General features: G+C 46.1%; 1 protein-coding gene across 2 annotated transcripts in view; it reads left to right on the forward strand.

The window, feature by feature from the left end:
* Positions 1-21,317, forward strand: part of LOC138284178 (aminopeptidase Ey-like) — a 534,815-nt gene that overhangs the window by 464,863 nt on the left and 48,635 nt on the right. For both annotated transcript variants that reach the window (XM_069222674.1, XM_069222675.1), the window contains exons 19-20: positions 9,872-10,012; positions 15,461-15,542. In XM_069222674.1, coding sequence (XP_069078775.1) covers positions 9,872-10,012; positions 15,461-15,542 — 223 coding nt within the window. The remainder of the gene's footprint in view (positions 1-9,871; positions 10,013-15,460; positions 15,543-21,317) is intronic.

Genomic DNA, 21,317 nt, shown 5'->3' on the forward strand with positions numbered 1-21,317 from the left:
GGAAGGACCCCATCCACCAGTCTCTCCAACTCCTCCGAAGTGAAGGCTGGGGCCCTTTCCCCGGTGACATGGGCCATGTTAGGTTCCAGACACAGGTCACAGCACCACATGCAGTGTAGGTCTTCTTCTATGAAAGATCAGGTAGCAAGTGAGGAATATGATGAGAATGGTGGTCACGTCCGAGGCGGTGCATATAGTTAACCAAATAGGAGATGCACAGCGGTTCCCGACCGCCTCCTGCAACGGCGCACAACGTCAGCAGAATTATCTCACTTCCACCTGTCCCTCCACACAAGACAGGCGGATGCCATTTCAGGGGTGGGGCAGGCCCTGGAATAATGCTGCGTCACAAGAGATATTAGCACATACTGGACAAATCATACTGACCCATTACATGTTTACTGGATACAAACTACTGTTGTAGCTACATTGTTCAGTTTATGACCATCTCCTCACTCTTTTGTCCCTTAGATTGCTACCGCTGCGGATGAATAGGAGATGGAGACATACCCCGTATACAGACCCCTGGTGGACTTGGCAACACTGGAGGACAGACACATTATCCTCATCTATAGACTTGACAGGGCCACAATCACAGAGCTGTGTGCCCAGTTGGAACCTGACCTGATATCTGCTATCAGTCACCCCACTGGGATCCCCTCTCTTGTGCAAGTGCTATCAGTACTCTATTTCCTGGCAACTGGTTCTTTTCATGTGACAGTGGGCTTGGCAGCAGGAATGTCACAGCCAATGCTCTCGATAGTGCTGACAAGAGTGTTGTCTACCCTGATAAAACACATGTGCAGCTACATTGTTTCCCTCGCGATTGAGGATTTGGCCATTGTGAAATCTGAGTTTTATGCAATGGGACATATCCCCAACATAATTGGGGCAATTGATGGTACACATATTGCATTTGTCCCCCCCCCCCCCGGCAGAATGAACAGGTATTCAGGAATCGTAAGTGTTTCCACTCCATGAATGTTTAGATGGTGTGCTTGGCAGACCAGTACATATCCCACGTCAATGCTAAGTATCCTGGGTCGGTGCATGATGCCTTTGTCCTGAGGAATATCAGCATCCCAAATGTGATGGTCCAACTACAGAGTCACAGGGTGTTGCTAATAGGTGAGCCCTGGTTCCCACCCAGTACACGTTGGTGTATGGGTATGGTGTGGGCCATTTGGGATAGTGTGTGGCTAAATGTTGCCCCTCAATATGTGCAGGTGAGTCTGGTTACCCAAATCTATCATGGCTGCTGACCCCTGTGAAGAATGCCAGGAAAAGGGCAGAAGAACATTATAATGAGGCACATGGGCGAACCAGAAGGATTATTGAGAGAACATTTGGCCTCCTGAAGGCCAGGTTCCGGTGCCACAATCTAACAGGTGGTTCCCTGTGTTACTCACTAAAGAAGGTCTGCTGAATAGTGGTGGCATGCTGCATTTTGCATAACCTGGCCCTCAGAGGCCATGTCCCATTCCTGCAGGAGGAAGAGGCTGGAGATGCCCGTGTGGCAGCAGTAGACCCTGTGGACAGTGAGGATGAAGAGGCAGAGGATGAGGATAAGGACAACGGAACATATGTGATCCAACAATACTTCCAATGACACACAGGTAGGACAGTCTTAAATCACATTCCAGTGACTTTGGGTGTCATTTGTGTTCCAATGGCTTGCTGATATTTTCCACTTCTATGCCCACTTCCTATTCCCTCTGGCAATTCATTTTGCAGATGTTGGTGATTTGACAAATGCTCCTGGTGTGATCACTACAGCCAGCTAATGGTCATTAGTCAGTGCTCATTCTCTGTATAGTTGTTTGTACCTGTATCAATGAATGCATATTTGATATACATGACATACTCCAAATGTATTTTTTTCAAAGGGTGTTTATTAAAGTGCAAATATATAGAGGGGGCAAGAGCAATAGGATGGGGTGACGATGGAGGGAGGTTCAGGGCATTTTTCCAGTCTGTTTGTAGCACAGGTGCATTGTCGAAGAGGACATAGGAAGGGGAGCAATGGCAGTTCAAGGTGAATAGGGTGACTGAGTGGGACACAAGGGTTACAATCAGGAGAGTCTCATTTCCTGGCGAGGGTCTTGGCAATTGTCTCTGGCTGAATCACAGGGAATGTTTGTGGAGTGGATCACCTTCTGCAGGGGGAGGGGTGCTTGTGGCCTGTGAGTCCTGTGGCAGGGTATCCTGACCACTAGCAGCAGCAGAGGTGGAAGGCTGTTCAGATGTCTGGCTAGTGGGAGGGGCCCGCTGGTGTGAGATTGCCTTCCTCATAATGTTGGCCATGTCTGCCAGCACCCCTGCTATGGTGATCAGGGTGTTGTTAATGGCCTGCAAGTCCTCCCTGATCCCCTGGTACTGTCCCTCCTGCAGCCGCCTGTTCTTCTGCACATTGTCCAGGATATGGCCCATTGTGTCCTGTGACTGTTGATAGGCTCCCAGGATCTCGGCGAGTGCCTCCTGGAGAGTCGGTTCCCTGGTCCTGTCCTCCCAGTGTCCCTGTTGGCCTGTGCCTCTGCACTGCCACTGACCCCAGGTCCCTGATTGTCTTGGGGGCGAGATGTGCCCTGGGGTCCCTGTAGAGGTGGACACACTGCTGATTGATGTGTCCTGGGGACAGAGGTATGAGTATGCTGGGGGGTGCTGTGGTGGTGTTTCCTGATGGGGGAGGCTCTGTGGTGGTATGTGACTGTGCCTGGGTAACTGGCTGTCCAGTGGTCCCTGATGGGCCAGGTAGGTAATCCAGATCCTGAAGACCAGAGTTGCTGTCATTACTGTGGGCCTCTTTAGTTGGGGGACTGGATAGTGCTGGCACCTCCTCTCCGCTGACATTGGCTGGGCTAGCTGTGGGGTTGTAAATGATGTGTTGTGGTTTATGTGTCTGACATATTGTAAATCCGTGGCTTCCCCTCTATCGTTCGCTTTGCCCTGGCAGTTTTCACTTGTGTCTGTTAGTGTATGGTGGGATAGTTAATTCTCTATGGTGTGCATGCTTTAGTGACGAGTGCCCATGCAGGGCTGTGAGGGGTGTCCATGCATTGGTACAGCATGCAGGGCTTGCCATTGGGAGGAGTGGGTTGTGATGATGGGTTGTGTGGGATGTAGTGGAGTGATGGGAGTGAGGGTGAGGGTATGTGATGGCATGCAGATAGGTGAGTGATAGAAGTTGAGAGTTGACTTACCAGAGTCAAGTCCTCCTCCGACTTCAGCCAGGCCCTCAGGATGCAGTATTGCCAAGACTTGCTCCTCCCATGCTGTGTGTTGTGGGGGAGGTGGTGGTGGTCAACCACCAGTCCTCTGGTTAGCAAGCTGGTGTCTTGCTGAAATGGAATGTACCTTTCCCGTAGGTCGTTCCACCTCTTCCTGATGTCATCCCTAGTCCTTGGGTGCTGTTCCATGGCTTAGACCCTGTCCTCAATTCTCCGCCATAGCTGCATCTTCCTAGCTATAAATATATGCTGCACCTGTGCTCCTAATAGCTGTGGCTGTACCCTGACAATTTCTTCCACCATGACCCTTAACTCCTCCTCGGTGAAACGGGAGTGTATTTGTGGTTCCATGGGTGTTGTGTGAGGTGTGTTGGTGAGGGTGTGTTCGGTAATGTGTTGGGGTGTGTGATGTGGAGTGCATGAGAGGTGTATAGGTGTGAGTAGTGTGTGGCTAATAGTGGTCTTGATGTCTCTCTGGTGGCAATGGTTTGTAATCGTAAAGGTTTGTGGATAATGTGGGTGTGTGTTTTAAAGTGGTGTGGGTATGTGTATTGGTGTCAGATGTGTGTTGGTTGAATTGTCCAATATGGTGTTGTTTTATATGTGGGTGTCCATTGTGAGCACGGTGTGTGTGTCATAATATGGTGAACAGATATCCGCGGCGGTAAGTTGGCGGCCGTCAGTGTGCCAGTAAGTGGGATTTACTGCCAATGTCATAATGAGGGCCTCTGTGGCCTATGGTGGACAGATAGCTACATGTGTATCCATTGATGGCGCCTATTACATGTGGGAATCAGGCAATCTGGTAGAAATCAAATTTTGTCTGTAGTAATTCCTGTGGGGTGTTGGGGAATCTTATGTGCTGTTGAATTTTGCTCAGCATGGCATTGAGATATGCATTGAAAAATCATGAGAGAGCACTATGTGAGACCCCTCCAGCTGCTGCTTTAACCCCTTGGTAGCTCCCTGAGGCTAATCAGTGCATGGAGCATAATACCTGAACATGAGTGGGTATACTATTGGTCCTGTGTGTGGTGCGCTGCAGTATGGGTTGTAGATCAGCTGGCGTAGTAAAACTGGAGGGCCCCCCCCCTGAAAAGAACATGGAGGCCCCACCCTCCAGACTCACTCAGAGCAGGTGCTGTGCTGAGGGGTCCCCCTCTGGAGGGGGGTTGCAGAGCCTTTGTTACGCCATTGGTGGCAATGTGTGCTTTCTGGGACCAAAACCCTTTTATCCTTTTTGTTTGTTACAATAGTGGGTCCTGGCAACTCTCGCAACAATAAAGTGTTACAAAAGCCATGTCAAAACAAGACAGGCATTGAGGAAACCAAAAGACTCACAAAAATGTCAGATCAGTTGGCTTTGCCAGTGGTTGTTTATTTTCGTGCTTTCCATAATCTTGTTGAAAATGGTTATACTAGTTTCATTAGGAATATTTTGGGAAATACTACCATGCATCAACACTTTTTACTAAGGTTTTTTTCCTACTTGAATTTGTTTCTGAACATTTTATTTTTAAAGCAAAGAATCATCATTCTTGCTTACAAGCTTCTGGAAACATTTGCATCTAATCAGAGAGAATTCTGGGAGCATTATACCTAGCCTCATATTGTTAAACTTTTCAAATGTGTGTACACTTTTTTTTTACTGGAACCACTGTCAGAAGGGCAGTGCGACCTTAAAATGCCTATTTAAAGTGCTCACCCTAATAATGAAGGCTATTCATTAATAAACCATAAATACAAGTTGGAATGGCATTGCAATATGGGCACACATATTACTTTAACTGCAGACAGCTCCCAAAATCACAGTCCAAATAGGCCAGTTTGCAGTTGAGTAGAGACCAAAATATCAGGCTTCTCCTTTTCCTTCCAGAGAAGTGCCCTCTGTTGCCAGCCAAGGTTCCATGACCCAGAAAGGTACCGCTTGCCAATCAGGGACTCACTCTAGCAGAGGCCAGTAGGGCACAGGCAGATCCAGTTGCAGGTCTAGTTGCAGCAAGCCAGCTGGACATTTGCATGGAGGCCTCTGGAACTTTTTGTTTCCCTGTAGCTCAGAACAGCAAGTCAGCCAACTGAACCTTTGAGTCACTTTGGTAGCCCTGAGTTAATGGAGATGGTCCTCTCTCTTTCAAGCAGCAAGGCAGACCTCAGGCAGCAGAGCATTCCTCTGAAGAACAAGGCTGGCCTCAAGCAGCAGGGCAGACTTCTGTTAGCATCAGGGCAGTCCTCTGAGAAGCCCTGCAGGCCTCAAGCAGCAGGCCAGTCCATGAGTACAAGGCAGTCCTCTTGTAGTCCTCCATAGGTCCAGGTGTGTACTGGAGAGTTGCTCTGAGGGTCCAATATTTTTGCCTGATGCCAGCCTTTGAAGTAGGAGAAATGTCTAGGCCTTCCTACACCTGTTTATGGAAATTACTTCCCTTCCCTTGTCCAGGTTTCCAGAGGTCTAGGGTGACAGTTGGTTGGTGTCAAGTTCTTTCTGAGTGTGAAGGCAGCCACTTTTAAAGGTAAGTGGGGCAGGGAACAGATCCACCCTTCCATCTTGGCATGATAGTCCATCCTTTCAACACTAATGATCCTTTGTCTCATTGTCTGGGAGAAATAAACAAAGGCCAGCTGCACCCAGTTATGTGACCCAGGACCCAGGATACAGGCATAAAATATTTAGGGCAAAAAAATGGCAAGTTTCTAAAAGTAGCATTTTCTGAATTGTAACTTTACCATTAAAGAGGATTTTAAATTACAATTCTTTTGAGACCAAACATGAGTTTCAAGCCTGTTCCCATTTAAATGTTAACACCTATTAAATGTAATAAGGTAACCCAATGTTATCCTACGTTAGAAGTAGGCCATGCAGTAATGAAAAATGAATTTACGGGTTTATCACTGCCAGGACATGTAAAACTTGAAAGTACATGTCCCATGTTTTCCATATAATGTACTCAGCCGTATGGGCTGTGTAGAGCCTAACACAGGGGTGACTTACATGCATTAAGAAAGAAGAATTAGGCTTGACAAGAAGTTGTACTCTGCCAAGTCGTATTGCAGTTTAAAACTACACAAAGGCTGCAATGAAAGGCCTGGGACATGTTTCAAAGGGCTACTGAACTGAGTGGCACCATAAGTGCTGCAGGCCCACTAGTTAGCATTTAGGTATCACACCCTGGGTGCATAGAGTACCAATATAGTAGGAATTTATAAGTAAATTAAGTGTGCCAGTTGGGTGTAAACTAATTTGACCATATTTTAAGGACTGAGTGCAAGCTTTTTAGCACTGGTTAGCGGTGATAAAGTGCACAGTCTTAAAGCCAACACAAATGAAGTCCAACAAACAGGAAGGGAAAAGCCAAACTTTTGGGGGGGCAACCTTGCAGAGAGGACCAAGTCCAACCTTTTTTTGGAGGAACGTGAGCAAATATATTTTCTACTTTTCAAAATATTGTGCTTAGGCTGCATTGATGGTACACCTTCCTCTACTTTGAATAAAGGAAAGGATTGTTGCAATATGGCAACCCCAAAGTCACAGATCATTTCAAAGCAGTGATCTGACAACACTAGGAAGTATCTGCACATGCACACTATTAGTCCATTTGTGAGAAAGATAGCAAAGCCTTGGGCTGCAGTTTGTGTATTTGGTTTCTTCTAGTAAAGGTACACTGATTGATTGGGAGTTGGAAGAGTAGGAAAAGCAGAAATGTGGTCAAAGATATTTGTTACATTGGCATTAACTGTCTGTGGACTCCTTTGTTGCTTGTCAGTATGTAGAAGAAGATAAAAGTGAATGGCAGACAGAGAAATTAATAGATGAAGAAGGCTGACTGAAATACCCCATGTAACAACTTGGGTTACTGGTTGAGGTGGTGAAACTCTACTAAAGCAGCAATCACAGCAACCACAGTCCTTGCCAGGGTGAAGTCAATACAAACTCCAAATTAACCTGTGATTAACCTGTGATCAACCTTCTGGTAGCTTTGCATAGAGCAGTCAGGCTTAACGTAGAGAGAGTATATAAGTATTTGTGCAACATTTCACAACAGCAATAAAGAAAAAGACACAACACAAAAAGGATCCAATACCAGATTAGAACAGTAGAGTGACTACAAAAATCCAATCAGTAGACCTGGAGATATGCTATTTGAAATATTTCAGTGAATATAGTGCTAAAAAGGACAAATCGGACTGACCCAAAATCACAAGTTCAGGCAAACTGCAATGGAGTGCAGGGCAGTTACAGGGACCTAGTTAGGTCAGCTGAACAAGAGTACCTTAAATCCTGGTTACGGAGCGTTGTGTGGTCCTGTGTTAAGGTTTTGTTGTGCAGCCAAGGAAACAGAAGGTCTGGGTCGGAGATGTATCACTGTGCTTTGGCTGCAGGGAGCTGCGAGGCTGTAGCAAAGAGGTCCTGCATTGTTGTCAAGGAGGCCATTGATGAGGGTGCTTTCGATGCAAAGTCCTGTGTCAAGGATGCATGCCACACCAGCTGGTTTAAAAAAAGCTGCAGGCTTGCAACGCGAAGTCCTGCGTCATTGTCGAGGCAGCAGTTAATGAGGGACTTGCTATGTGAGGGCCTGCAAGCATCGAGCAGCTTTGTTTCCGATGAGACTGCGGGCTGCTACGGTAATGCCAGGAAAGTCCACACAACAAAAGTGATGCATTGGTTCCGCTCGGAGTTGCCCCAGGGAGCACAGGAAATGCATCAGTTCTGCTTGGTCCATAGGTTTATTGGCAGTGCAGCCTCAGGCCCACTTCCAAGTGCCTAGGGTTAGGGTGGCACCACTTAGTAGGTGGCAGTCGTTTTTCCTGGCAGAGTCTTCAACACATCCAGAAGTGTACTGAAGAGTTGGGCTCTATGGTCCAATATTTGCACCCAAGGGCCCACTATGAATAAGAAGAACATTTCTGAGGGTTCCATCCCCCAGATGTGCTTCCAATTTAGTTCCTCCTTGCCCTAGCCCCAGATTGTCAGGGGTCACAATGACCAAGTGTCAACCCCCTTTGTGAGAGTGCTGAGACAGGGCCTTTGTAGTGTGCGAGTGTGGTAGGTAACAGCTCCTTCCCCCTCAATAACCCTGAATGTCCCATCCTGCCAATACCTAGCTGCCCTTTGTCTCATTGTCTGGTAGCAATACACAAAGACCAACTGCCAGGATCACCTCGTCATGTGACCCAGGATGCAGGCAGCAGACACTTAGGATTGGGGGCTTGTAGTAATGAAAAACACATTTATCTTTTTTCACTACAGGGACATCTACAGCTTAAAAGTGCATGTCCAACTTTTTAAATACACTTTTCACTGCCCTTCAGGCTGTTCAGGGCCCACCCTAGGAGTGCCTTGTATGTAATAAAAGGAAGACTTAGGCCTGTAACGTGTTTTTTTTGCCTGGTTGAAATAGCAGTTTAAAACTGCGCACACAAACTGCAATCTGAGACATGCTTGCAGGACTACTTGAATGGGTGGCACAATAAGTGCTGCAGGCCCACTAGTACCATAAATTAAAGACCCTGGGTACCTGTAGTACCATTTTACTAGAGGCTACACGTGAATCAAGTGTGCCAATTGGGTATAACCACATTTTACCATGCTTAGTGGAGAGAAAACAAGCACTTTAGCAATGGTTAGCAGTGGTAAAGTGAACAGGGTCCTAAGGCCAACAGAAATTAGATCAGCAAAATGGAGGAGGAAGATAAAAAGTCTGGAGATGACCTTGCAGAAAGGGCCAAGTTCAGCATCTGGTATGTATGTTATATAGGTATGTATTTTTTAATGATTTTATCTAAAAACAAAAGATCTTGTATAACACCAGACCTAATTATTTATGACTGAAAAAGGAAAAGTTATTAATCTGTGCACATAAATAGCATCAATATTATGGAATGTGTTTTTTTCAGTTCTCTAAAATAAATTCTACTTTCAGAATAATTAACATACAAATTGCCAAAAGGATTGTTATTAAGACCAAATTCTACTCAGTGCTAATACCAGCTCAAGAATAATGAATACCCCACTATTTACTGCATGGCTGACAGACATATATACTTTTGCAACAAAGTGTGTGGATTTCATTAAATTTGCTCAATCCTATTGTCACATATTAGTGTATCATGAGAGTTGTGGTGCGTTTTCATAACAGAAACCTTACAATATGTGGACAGGAATGCTTGTTCTTTATAAAGAATATTTTGCAAATTCCTTCGGGTAGTAAATCCGAAATTGGTTTTGCAATGTTACCCTAAAGATAATTGGTTACCTTACTACAGATTGCAAATTAAAGCAACATGATCAGGAAACTCCCAAATGCTTTAAACGTGCTCATATTTGCTAAAATATTTGCTGTGTATCTAACAGTGTTGTGTACGATGCCCTGAACTTCCTGCAATATTTTAGTGGAATGTGAAATGAACAGAAATGAAAATACAATTTATTGAGCGCACTATTGCCCATAGTCGTACTGGTGCTAAAGAATTCCAAAGACAGAGAGAACTCATCCTACCAGTAATTTCAACTGGCCAGGTTTTGAGAGCTTTACTAATTTGCATGTAACTCTCAGTTTTTTAATATTTTTAGGAAGATTTTTCCAAAATGTGATTTTTAACATGTCCTCTTGTTTCTAATACTCGTCATACATTCATATGTTGCTTCCTAGATATCTTCAATATACCTTGGATCCCACAAAAATCCGGAAGCAAGACAGCACTTCCACCATTACCTATATTGCCAACAATGCCGTCGGGCAGAGCCTCGCTTGGGACTTTGTTCGAGCTAACTGGAAGACACTTTTCAGTCAGTAAGTTATCTGCCAGGGATTCAGGAGTCGATACCTATTGGGCATGGGCTGAAATTTAAGACGATGGAATGATATAGATATTAGTGGTTGAAATGGTCAACCTACCTGTTACTAATGCAGTATATGTTGTATTATCTAAGGAGGTCCAAAATTGTAAAGCTGGCCGTCTGCCAACTTGACATCATTTATTTGAAATTTTGAAAACTTTGTAATCTTTGCAAAGTACAGAGCTTTCAATATTTCAACAAGCAGTTGCAAAGCCAATAGTTCTCTCTAAAATGCTAATTGGATTTACCAATGCTTTTTGCATTTGCATGAAGACACTTTTGTCATGACGAATGAAACCCATTTCAAGATGGCCACCAATATGTATGCTTGCATTGTGATCCATGCACACACATTCTAAAATGGCATATGCCCATGTTAGAACAGTTAATTAAAAGAAAATATACAAAAGATGCAAAATGAATGGAGCGAGCAGCCCTGTAGTACTTATGTTTACTGGGCCCCTAGTAATACTTAAATAATACATTATTTAAAACAGGAACGGGACATTGAGCAATATGGGCAACTTTTTGGAAGTGGATGAGGGGAGTGCAGAGAGCATTAGGAGAACATGAACAAATGGGGTGGAAGGCAAAGAAACACAAGCACCTCAATAGATCACTACATGCAAATGAACACAGTCTGTAGCAGAAGGATACAAGTCATCCTGAGGCCATAAAGCTCATGAGCAGGACAAACATAAGAATAATGAACAAAGCAACTGAATCAAGAGAAAACTCCTCAGATAGCCAACAAATCCAACAAGTTATAAACAAAGCACTGACTGAATCTTCACTCTAACTATAAGTTATGCATTGGAAATATTAAGTATGCCAAAAAAAGCTAAACCTGAAGCCGAGACTTTGAAAAGGAAAGTTTTAGTTGCCGCTGGGATCAGTAAAATAGTCCAACTATTTCTCAGAGCTGCTCAGCAGAGCCACTGGCTGGCAGCCAAAAGGTGACTGCCCCTTGCTTTCTCTCAGAGCTCCCACCCCAACCCCATGCTCTCTATGACATAAATCCTACACAAGTGCAGCCCTCATAAACCTGCAAGTTCCCCTGCTTAGTACAAGAACCATCAATGCAAGTCATCTTCCTGAGGGCATCAACAAGGAAAAAGGGTTCCTTCTGAGCAAAGGCCCTGTCCAAGGTCCTTTGTCTGAGCCCCGTAATGTCCTAACCCCAAAGACCTTCTACCTGGTGCAATGGTGGTTGAGGGTGATTGTGACAGGATTCCTGCTGCAGCATTCCTTTTTCTTCAAAGCACATTTGAGGCAAGAAGCCATCAATGCTGTTTTTCCCATAAAGGAGTAATCAATATCCCTGATGCAGGAGCAGTTTTTTCCCCTGCACGAAGAGCCCAGGTAAAAAGAAACTTAGGAGGTTATTACGACCTCGGCGGTCTTCTTCAAAGACCGCCGAGGAACCGCCGTGCTGAAGACCGCCAGAGCAGGGGAATTTCCGCTCTGCAAATTATGACTGCTGGCAGCCCTCTGTCCTTTTTCGGACAGAGAGCCGCCAGCAGCCATACTATCGGGTGGCGGGGAAGTGGAGGTTGCTCCACCTCCACCGCCCCGTCATCAGAACACCGCCCACCAAATCACGTTCCGTGATTTGGCGTGGCAGTGTTCTGGTGACGGGGTGCTGTCGGCGGAGCAGCCCCCATGGATCCCGTCCCCTCCTGGAGGATCAACAGACCAGGTAAGTTGATCATCCATTAGGGGAGAGGGGTGTTGTGTGCGTGCATGGGGGGGTGTGTGTTAGTATGTAGAGGGGGTGTGTGAGTGCATGTATGCATGCGGGGGTGTTGTGTGTCTGAATATGTGTGCATGTCTGTCTGTTTGTATGTCTGTGAGTATGTGTGCATGTCTGTGAGTATGTGTGTGTGTATGACTGTGTGTGTGTGTGTATGTTGGTATGTATGTTGGTATGTGTGCGTGTATGTGGATTTGTGGTGTCTGTAGGGGTCCTGCCACCTTTGGGGAGTGGCAGGGGGGTGGGGGTTGGAGGGGGGACTCAGGGGTGGGGGTGCGGGGTGAGGGAGACCCCTATCAGTGCCAGGGAACGAATTCCCTGGCACTGATAGTGCCTACCGCCATGGATTTCATGGTTGTTCCCAACCCCATGAAATCCATGGTAGTCAGCAGGGTCGTGATTCCGCCGGCGGTCTTGTGACGGCGGTCGGAACCGAGAGGTGGCGGATGACCATGGCGGTAACCGCCATGGTCATAATTCCATTTTTTTTGCCGCCGGCCTGTTGGCGGTATTACTGCCACTTCTCCACCGTCCGCCAGGGTCATAATGAAGGCCATAAGAAGATCAGGTCATACTAGGACAGGGCATTTTTCACCTTAGAGCAAGCAGTTATCCAACACATGGCTATCAGGAATGTGGTTCACTCAACTTGTGCTCTGCCATCTGATACAAAGTAGTTTGCTCAGCTATGCATGAGTTGGGCGATCTAAGAGTTGAGCAGTCTGGCATCTCCTGACTTTTTGGCAAATGGCTCTTTACCACCCTTTTAGAAAGCAGATTAATGCTTGAGGAGAGTGGCTGCCCATCTCAAGCATTATTAACACTAATTTGTGGGGGTCATCCCTTAAGTCAGCAAATTAACCTGAACTTAACCCCCTGGTAGCTATGGCACAGAGCAAACAGACTTAACTACGGACAATGCATACATTATTTATATAGCACCAGAACTGTGATAACATCAAAATACCAACCAACAAAAATCCCAAACCATATTAGAAAAAGAGACTACAATATAATAAAATGACAAAAGTAGAAACAGCGTCAAGGAGCACTAAGAACCAATGATAGGCTATGGAAGAGGTTGCCGAGGACCTAGGTGTGATTTCAGTCAGATACAGCAACTGTGTTAGTCCTAGTCAAATATATTACCACCCAACTTAGGGGCAGATTTAAGAAAAGTGGTGCTGCACTCAGTGCAGTGCCACTTTTCTTGCACCCCTTAGCGCCTCCCTACTGCCACCATGAGTGCGCCATATTTAAAATACTGTGCACAATGGAGCAGGGTAGGGGGCAGTAGGGCCAAAATGTTTGATGCTATTGATGTACTGTTCAGGGTTAGCACCAAAATGTTGACGCTAACCCTGAACAGTACATAGTGGCCAATTATAACCAATGGCATGCCCTCTTCAAACGCCTTCTCTGAGCGGGGGAACGCCCCCTTTGCATACATTATGCATGGTGCATGCATAATGTGTCACTTTGTAAATATGGTGCATCGATTTTTGAAGCCTAACGCCACATTAGCATTAAAACAAATTATGCTAATGTGGAGCTAGAGCTTCTTATATCTGGGCCTTAGTCTCTTTTTTTGGACCTCAATCCTCTAGCAGGGCAAACCTGAAGCTGCATCACAGGAAGGTGCATTGAAATCGAACAACTTTGCAGCAAGGTCCGCATGATGGTTTTGGAGGTCTTGGAAATCCAAAAATGTTCTAAGTCCTAACTTTTCAGGGTATCTGGAGCAGTTCCTCTGGCTCACTTCTAAGGCTCCCAGACACTGGCACACAACACTTAAGAGCCAAGACTCACTTCAGCAGAGGCCCCAAACGAGATCAAATCCAAGTCCAACTGATCACATGAAGTAAAGTTGTTTTTGCATGTTTTTGTGACCCTGTAGCAACACAGGAATATAGCCAACTCACCCTTGTAGCTCATGCTTTTCCTGGGTACAAGAGGAAGCAGGTCCAGTCTTGCTGGTCTCCTCTTAAGTTAAAGCAAGCAGGCTCCAGTCCTCTTCTGTTCTTCCACAAGACAAGAAAGTGTTCTGAGGAGAGTTCCTCAGGGTGCCAAATTGATGGCTGCCACTAGCTAGTGAGTAGAGTGACCCCTGAACACTTCTTACTAATGAGTAAAATGTTCCTATGTGCCCTACTGCAAACAATCCAACAGTGCATCTCACTCTTAAAATTCAAGATGAAGAAGCCCTTTCCTCCGTGTGCAGAGCCTGTGTGCTCACCCAATGTTGCGGCTGGGGAAATGAGTAGACCTCTCCTCTGTCTGCCAGCCTACGTGGGAGCATAAAGGGTTACCTTCTCCAGGTCTCACCTTATATTAAATTGTGAAATGGGGTAAGCCTCTTTACAAGTTAATGAAGTTCTTGGGTCCACTCTAACTGGTATTTCTCAAGGGGAAGAAAAACACCTACTATACACAGGCCCTTGTTTCTACTCCTGGAGAAGTTTTCACACCTCATTAAGGCTTAATGCTGACTGGGCAGCTGTTGAAGAGCTAATGAAAAATAGCCTCCTGGAGTTGCAAGGTTGGAAAAGGTAGCTTTCTAAAAGCTACACCTCCTAAATATTTAATACAAACCTAATTTTATCAACGAATTAGACTTTTAATAAATATGAAATAGTCCATGAATGACTATTTTAGGCATTTCCTGTCAAAGTCACGGATTAAAGATTATAATCTGCACCTTTACATTTTCTATGATTTAGCTACTGCCCTGCATGTGAAAACAACTTTTGGAGGCCTAATCACTTGACAAACATACAAATTCTAATTTCAAACATGTTCCTCTTTTAAATCTTAGGCACCTTACCTTGTGGATGGCAAGGTATACTTAGGGGTGACTTATTGTTATCTAGAAACAGAGGTTTTGATACGTTTGACCTCAGGTTATAAGGCTGCTGCAGTCAGGGTATACATGATAGGTCTGTAGCCATGTTTCACAGACCAGTCCTGTGGATGACAGCATACACAGGTGGCATTTAACTTCGAGGCCCTTGGGGTATTGCCTATGCAATATTCTAGAGCTATATAGGCAAGTTAAATAGGTTAATCAGGAGTAAGCCAATTTAACCATGTTTAAAGGGGGAGCACAAGAGCTTTAGTCCTGTACTGAAGGGCCAAAGTGCACAAAGTTCAAAAACCAGCAAAAAGTGGGTCCACAAAAGGGAGAAAAATCTGGGGTGACCAAGCAGGAAAGACAGAAATGGTACACCACCCACTTGTAAATGAGCCCCTCAGTCTTTGTCCTGTAAATGACTTCTTAATCAGAGACCCACATTTTTCGTTCTGTGTGTCCTCATTATTGTTGTGAAAGGTCAAAGGATTACAGCAGCAGACAAATACAGGTCTCCTGCAGTTTGGAAAATAATATTCAGTTTTGGTGGCATATGCTCATATAGCTTATGTTAAGTCTCATAATAATGTATCTTCATTGTAAATCATCGTTTCAGAAAGCACCTTGTGAGCACAGGCACTTTAAAGTATCTTTTTTATAAACATTATATGTAAACATTATGTAAATAGTTTAATGGATGTGACATTCCTGCAATTTAAAGGAATGGAACGTCTCTATAGAATTATTACTCACAGCCGTAAGCTACTATAAACATCTAAATTTTTTCTCATAATTTGCAGGCATGGTGCGGGATCATTTTCTTTTGCAAACCTGGTTACAAGAGTAACGCGCAGGTTTTCTTCAGAGTTTGATTTAAAACAGGTAAGCCTCTGCCTGCAAAGTTTTCTTGGTGTCTAGTAGACTGTATTTTTAAAATATAGGCCAGCAATATACCCATAAATATGTGAAAAAGCTTGCTGTTCTCTGTTACATCTACAACTAGTTCACTGGCTCAGCTAAGATAATCATTAGATATCACAGCCATCACTGCATTCGCCTAATTCAGCACTTTTATCATTTGGCACAAAAGGGCGACTGAACCTGCAACTTTCCTTTAATTTGATTAATTTGTTACTTTTTCAAGAGGAGCTAAAGGCAGGGAAACTCTCCTAGGCTTCTTGGCAGAAACCCTTGGTGGGCACCAGTCTGCTGCTCCTTATGCCGTACAACTTGATGTTGGTTTCCTTCTCTTCTTCTGTTTGAACAATCAACAAAGGTCATGGCATGGCGAAGCAAAGTTGTGTTTATAATAAATCCCATTTGGTTGTTTCAACTCCCCAACATCAAAAACATAATAATAATATGTTAGATTTAACTAGTGTAAAAATACACATTGTTTTAATGTACATCATCACCTGGCTTGGCAGCTCGGGCTGGACTGTTCCCATGGGGAGGAGGGCCAAGACTGATTTGCATATGGCTAAGTCCAAACTGGGGTGACGTTGTGAGTAAAACAACAATGGATTAAACCCAGATCTGTGACAAGGGTTGGGTGTTTGAAAAGTTTCAACACTCCATCATTTTATTTTGTGGTGTTGTTATGTGAGCCCTAAGTGGCCAGGGTATGCCCAGACATTGGCCCCTTGCTCACTGCTCCACTGGATTAAAACTAGCCTGGCTGAGGGGTGATACCCGAAACCGTTCTGTGGAAGCATGTTTCTGGTCCAGGGAGGGCCTGTCTTGGCATTTCAGGCTGGACTTTTCCATGGGGGGGAAGGTCAAGACTGATTTGCATATGGCTGGGTCCCAACTGTGGTGACAAAAGCAAAATAGTAGCAAAATAACAATGTATTAAACTCAGATCAGTGACTGGGGATGAGTGTTTGAAGAATTTCAACACTCCATCCATCATTTTAGTTGCTATGTGTGCCCTAAGTGAATAGGGTATGGCCAGACATGGTTCCCTTGTTCGCTGCACCACTGGATTCGAGATACCCTGCTGATGAGGGGTGATACAGTGAAATTTGTCCCAGGATGCTTGTTTCCAGTCCAGACAGGACCTGGCTTGGCATTTCAAGCTGGACTGTTCCCATGGGGAAGAATGCCAATAGCTCTTCTCACTTTTTATCATGCCACTTACTATACGCTTGCTTCAACTTATTTATTGCTCCTTTGTACTTGTTGTCATACCAGCTTTTATCTAGTTTCTTGCTTTTGATCCTTGGTATCCATGGTGCAGACCAGAGCTCCTTTGAAAGTTTGGTATTGTTTCCTAATGTTGCTTACGTTTATCACTGTCTGTGGTGCAGGCTACAAAGTGTTCCGGGCAGGCTTTAAGGGGCGTCTCCTTGTTCAGCTGGTTCTCTCTATTCAAGTTTACTGCAGGTCTGTTGGTTTTAGGGGTGATAAGGGTAGCAAAGCATTTGTCTGTTCTCTGCCCGATCATTATGGCGCACTTAAGACTTAAAGGGTCATTGTCACTTTCTCTGAGGAAAAGAAAAAAGCTGATCAGGCTAGATCTTCTACTGTTCCAAAATGTGGGCACTGCAGGGCTGTCTTATGCCATTCAGGAAGTTCAGCTGTGTTTTAGTGAGGAGGCTGCTGAATAATCTCTCTTTCTTGCGCCTACTGAAGTGGGAGGGAGCTACCCAGTTCTGGGGATGTTCTCCTCTGTACTTCTCGCTGCCTCCCATATGTCTTCTGGATGGTAGGTGTTTAAATCTCCGCAAACAAGGAAACAAGAGGTAGCTCTTGCCGTTGTTGAGGGGACTCTGTTTTTATGTTGAGAATGGTTGCTTTTAGGAAAAGTAGTTGGTCCTTGTACTTGTTGCATTTCCTAAGGTTTAAGTACACATTCAAAACGTCTAATATAGTGCAGCGATTCCTCAGCTTGTGGTTAGTTTCACATGCAGCATATGCAATGGGGATGTGGCCGTTAAAACCCCTGTTGCTGTTCAGTTTAATTACTACAGTTATGATTATGTAATTATGTTCATATGGTAAGCTTTCTAAAATAGATGGATGTCTGTTACGTGAGGAGCTTTGCAGCTAACAACCATTGATGAAACTGAAGTTGGAAACTGCAGGTAGTCATTCAAGTTAGGGCCTTGTAGGCGGGGGAGGGGCAGATTACTATTTCTTGTTTAAATATGGTTTATGGGTACAATGATGAGGAGAGTGCAGGTACCTGGCTGTGAAGTTATCTAGATGAAAGGTTTATGCCTAGGTTTCTTCCCCTGTAGGAAGTGCACTTGTGTATGGTGGGTAAAGCCAGGGATCTACATAGATGATTTGACGCAATTTGCAGAATTATTGTGAAGTGTCAGTTGCCTGATAGACAGTTGGGCGTGACAAGCCAAATGTACAGGGAAATGGCCTGCTTAGTGTGAAGCAGGCAAGTTATGGGGCAAATTATGGAAAGTAGATGGTCCGAGATAAAGTTGGTGTGAGGGATGTTAGGCAGTAACCCCATGGTCATGTACTTGCTCTCTATTTAGAGATGTGGATTTGCAGTGAAGATAGGTGAAAGAATCAATAAGTGTAGCATACTGGCTGGTAGAGTGCATCTGAGGAATTTTGCAGTGTTCCTTTGCAGGTTCCAAAGACTTGGACATATATGGTCAGATTTCTATGTTCTCACCATATGCCTGTCAATGGTTTTGATTCATTTTGGATGAAACTTTACTTTTCAGCAGACCAGCAAAAATACATTGCTCATGCCATTGTCAAGAGATCTGATTGCCTTTCGAGAAACTAATCAAAAACTCAGACGTTCCTTAGGATTCCAGCCAAAGAACAGGAAGTATAACTTGTTTGCACCTCCTGAAGTGACCGTGGCTATGCCCTATGTTTTCAGGAATATCTTATCACACTAAATGTGTGAGGCCCTGTTTTGCATTTCTGGTAGAGGAGGTCAAGGTGTATAACTGACTGGCATAGGTGAGGCTTTGTCAAGACCTTAGATGGGGTTGTGAGTTAGTAAGATGATTACCATATCAATATTTTTTATTATGGCGCGTGACCTGGCCATCCTGTAAAATGGCCGCCACCTTGTGAGGCTCTGCAGGGCAGGGGCATAAACCCTTCAGAGATCCGCGTAGATCGGCTGCACTGAGGTGCTGGTTTCAGCACGCTTTGGGTATGCAGCGATTGCAGTGGCGTGGGCCAGCAAGGAGGTGCCAGCTCGGCGGTAGGGGCCAGGCGCTGACCCGATCGGCCTGGTGCAGCTGAGACCCGGCGGGCTGAGTGGGACAAACGGTGTGAGCGGAGTCTGGCATGGGCCGGTGGAGTCATGGAAGGATCTGGGGCAGGCAACTGCCCCCCAGTCGAAGGCACGGACTGGTTGGCCGGGGTTGCAATGCCTCTGGATCCCCCGTGCTGGTCGGGCGGCTGGAACCTACGAGGCTGGGCCGATGGTGCAGGCCGGATCGCGGGCCTGGCAGGTGGGTGCACAGCTGGATCAAGGATTGAGCTAGTGGAGGTGGAGGCTGGGGCGGGGGGCTGGCTGCCAGGCCCCTGCCGCCCTGCTTCAATTGGCAGCTTGGCCGAGGCCCGCCGCTTGTGTTTGTCGGCGTGCCTAGCCCTGACTTGTGAGGCTTATCGGACTGACCCCCGGGATGTGTGGCCTTGTATGGGTCAGCTGTGGGGAGAGGGCCTAGAAGGAGAACTCCCTTGGATGGAGAGCTGGGATCCCTTAGCCTTGGTGTGGGACTGTGAGACTGTGGCATCTGGGCCAGGCTGTGTGAGGGGGTGAAGAGCGGGTGGCTTGCCCGGTGTGTTGCTGGTGGCCTTCAGTGCGGGGGACGCCTGGTTGACTTGTGTGGCGATGACTGGGGGTGCATGGGGCTGGCCCGGGCACCGGGATACTGAGTCTGGACGAAGGGCCCCCCTTCCGCTTCCCCCTCCAGGGGTGTACCCGGGTCACGATGGGAAAGGGGTACCACAAACAATCGAAGCTGTAATTTGAGGGCAAAAAAAAGAGCATGCAAGCTGTCAGGTTGATGGACGAATTACCCCAAGAGGAAGAATGCTAGTTGCCCTCAGTCAAGGCCATGTTTCTGGACCTCAAGCACAGCCTGGGGGCCATATATACTAAGCTAGATCATCTGACCGATCACATGGATCGGCTGAAAGATAGGGTGGAAGACCATGATACCCTTCTTGATCAAACGGAATCCCGCATTTTGGACTTGGAAGATGGTCGGCGCAGGGAGAACAAGCGATTTCTTCAAATGGAGCAAGTGCTACAAGTCATTCGGAATAAAAACAAAGACCTGGAAGCCCGCTATAGATGCAACAACATCCACATCTTAGGCCTTCCAGAATCGACAGCCATTGGGAGCATGGAGGACTATGTGGAGGCGATGCTTTCTGCGCTCTTCTCGTGTGAGCTTTCTCCAGTGATGGTGTTGGAGCGGGCGCACAGGTCGCTGGGTCCACGGTCGTCACGTGGGACACCGCCGCGTCCTGTCATTGCACGCCTCCTCAACTACAGGGATAGAGACACGATCCTCTGCCTTGCTCGTGACCGCCGCCCCATTGTATATAACAACAACAAACTCAGCATCTTCCCTGACTATACCCCTGGCGTGCAGATGGCCCGCAGGGTGTTTCTTCCAGTTAAGCGCACTCCGAGCCACACGGACGCCAATTACTCCCTTATTTACCCAGCTAAGTTGCACGTCCAACATAAGGCAAATTGCACTTTTTCTCAGATCCAGAAAATAGGCAGCAAAATTCCCGAAAGGTATTCCCCCTCAAAAAAATTGACCCTGGCAGGCGGGGAGAATGGAAATCGCCTACGTGACAATGACTGAGAACAGTAGCACATAAGGAGAATCAGTGTGTCTAGACTGTGCCCCGTGGCCTCTCGGGCCCCTAGGCATTCTACACTTTGGGGTAGGCCATCCCGTGGAGCTTTGGACTTCTTGGCAGGTCCTGCACCCCACTCATGCTGGGTGGGAAGTCTGATGGCTGTCCCAGCACCCAGTTGGATTTGTCCTAATCAGTTGGCAGTAGTTTTGAGGTGAGTTATGTTTCTGGGTGGGGGTGGGATGGGTGGATGGTCCCAGTTGGGGGGGCTGAGTGGGTGGGGGGGGCGGCAGGTGTATTGCTTGCTACTAAGTTTGATGTTCTCCCTCTGTTCTTTCCTTCCCGTACCGTTCACCTCCCCAAAGCTGATTAAATACAAGTATGGATGGGAGAGGTTGAGGAGCAGTTTTGATGTGCACCCCGATGGCTCCTAAAACTGCAACTCCTGTGAGATGTTTCACATGGAATGTTCGGGGGTTGAATGATGGTCGTAAAATGAAATTGGTATCAGCTTATATCCAGCGCCATGTGATAGATATCTGCATGCTTCAAGAAACTCACTTGACTAATTTCACAAAATTTAGGGTGAGGGCTGGCTGGATTGGGGAGAGCCATGTAGTAGTATATTCAAATTATGTGAGGGGGTAGCCATCCTGCTTAGAAAGTGACTGCAGTGGCATACTAAGAAAGCCCTTACAGACCCGAACGGCCGCTATGTTATGTTGAAGGGTACATTGCAAGACAGGCCGTTTCATCTGTTATCAGTTTACAGTCCCAATGTTGATGACCTGGACTTCTTCGGGGAGGTATGGTGCCTGGTAAACTCCCTGGGCTCGGGGTACCTGT

This window comes from Pleurodeles waltl, chromosome 3_1, assembly GCF_031143425.1.
Source record: "Pleurodeles waltl isolate 20211129_DDA chromosome 3_1, aPleWal1.hap1.20221129, whole genome shotgun sequence".
Classification (NCBI taxonomy): domain Eukaryota; kingdom Metazoa; phylum Chordata; class Amphibia; order Caudata; family Salamandridae; genus Pleurodeles; species Pleurodeles waltl.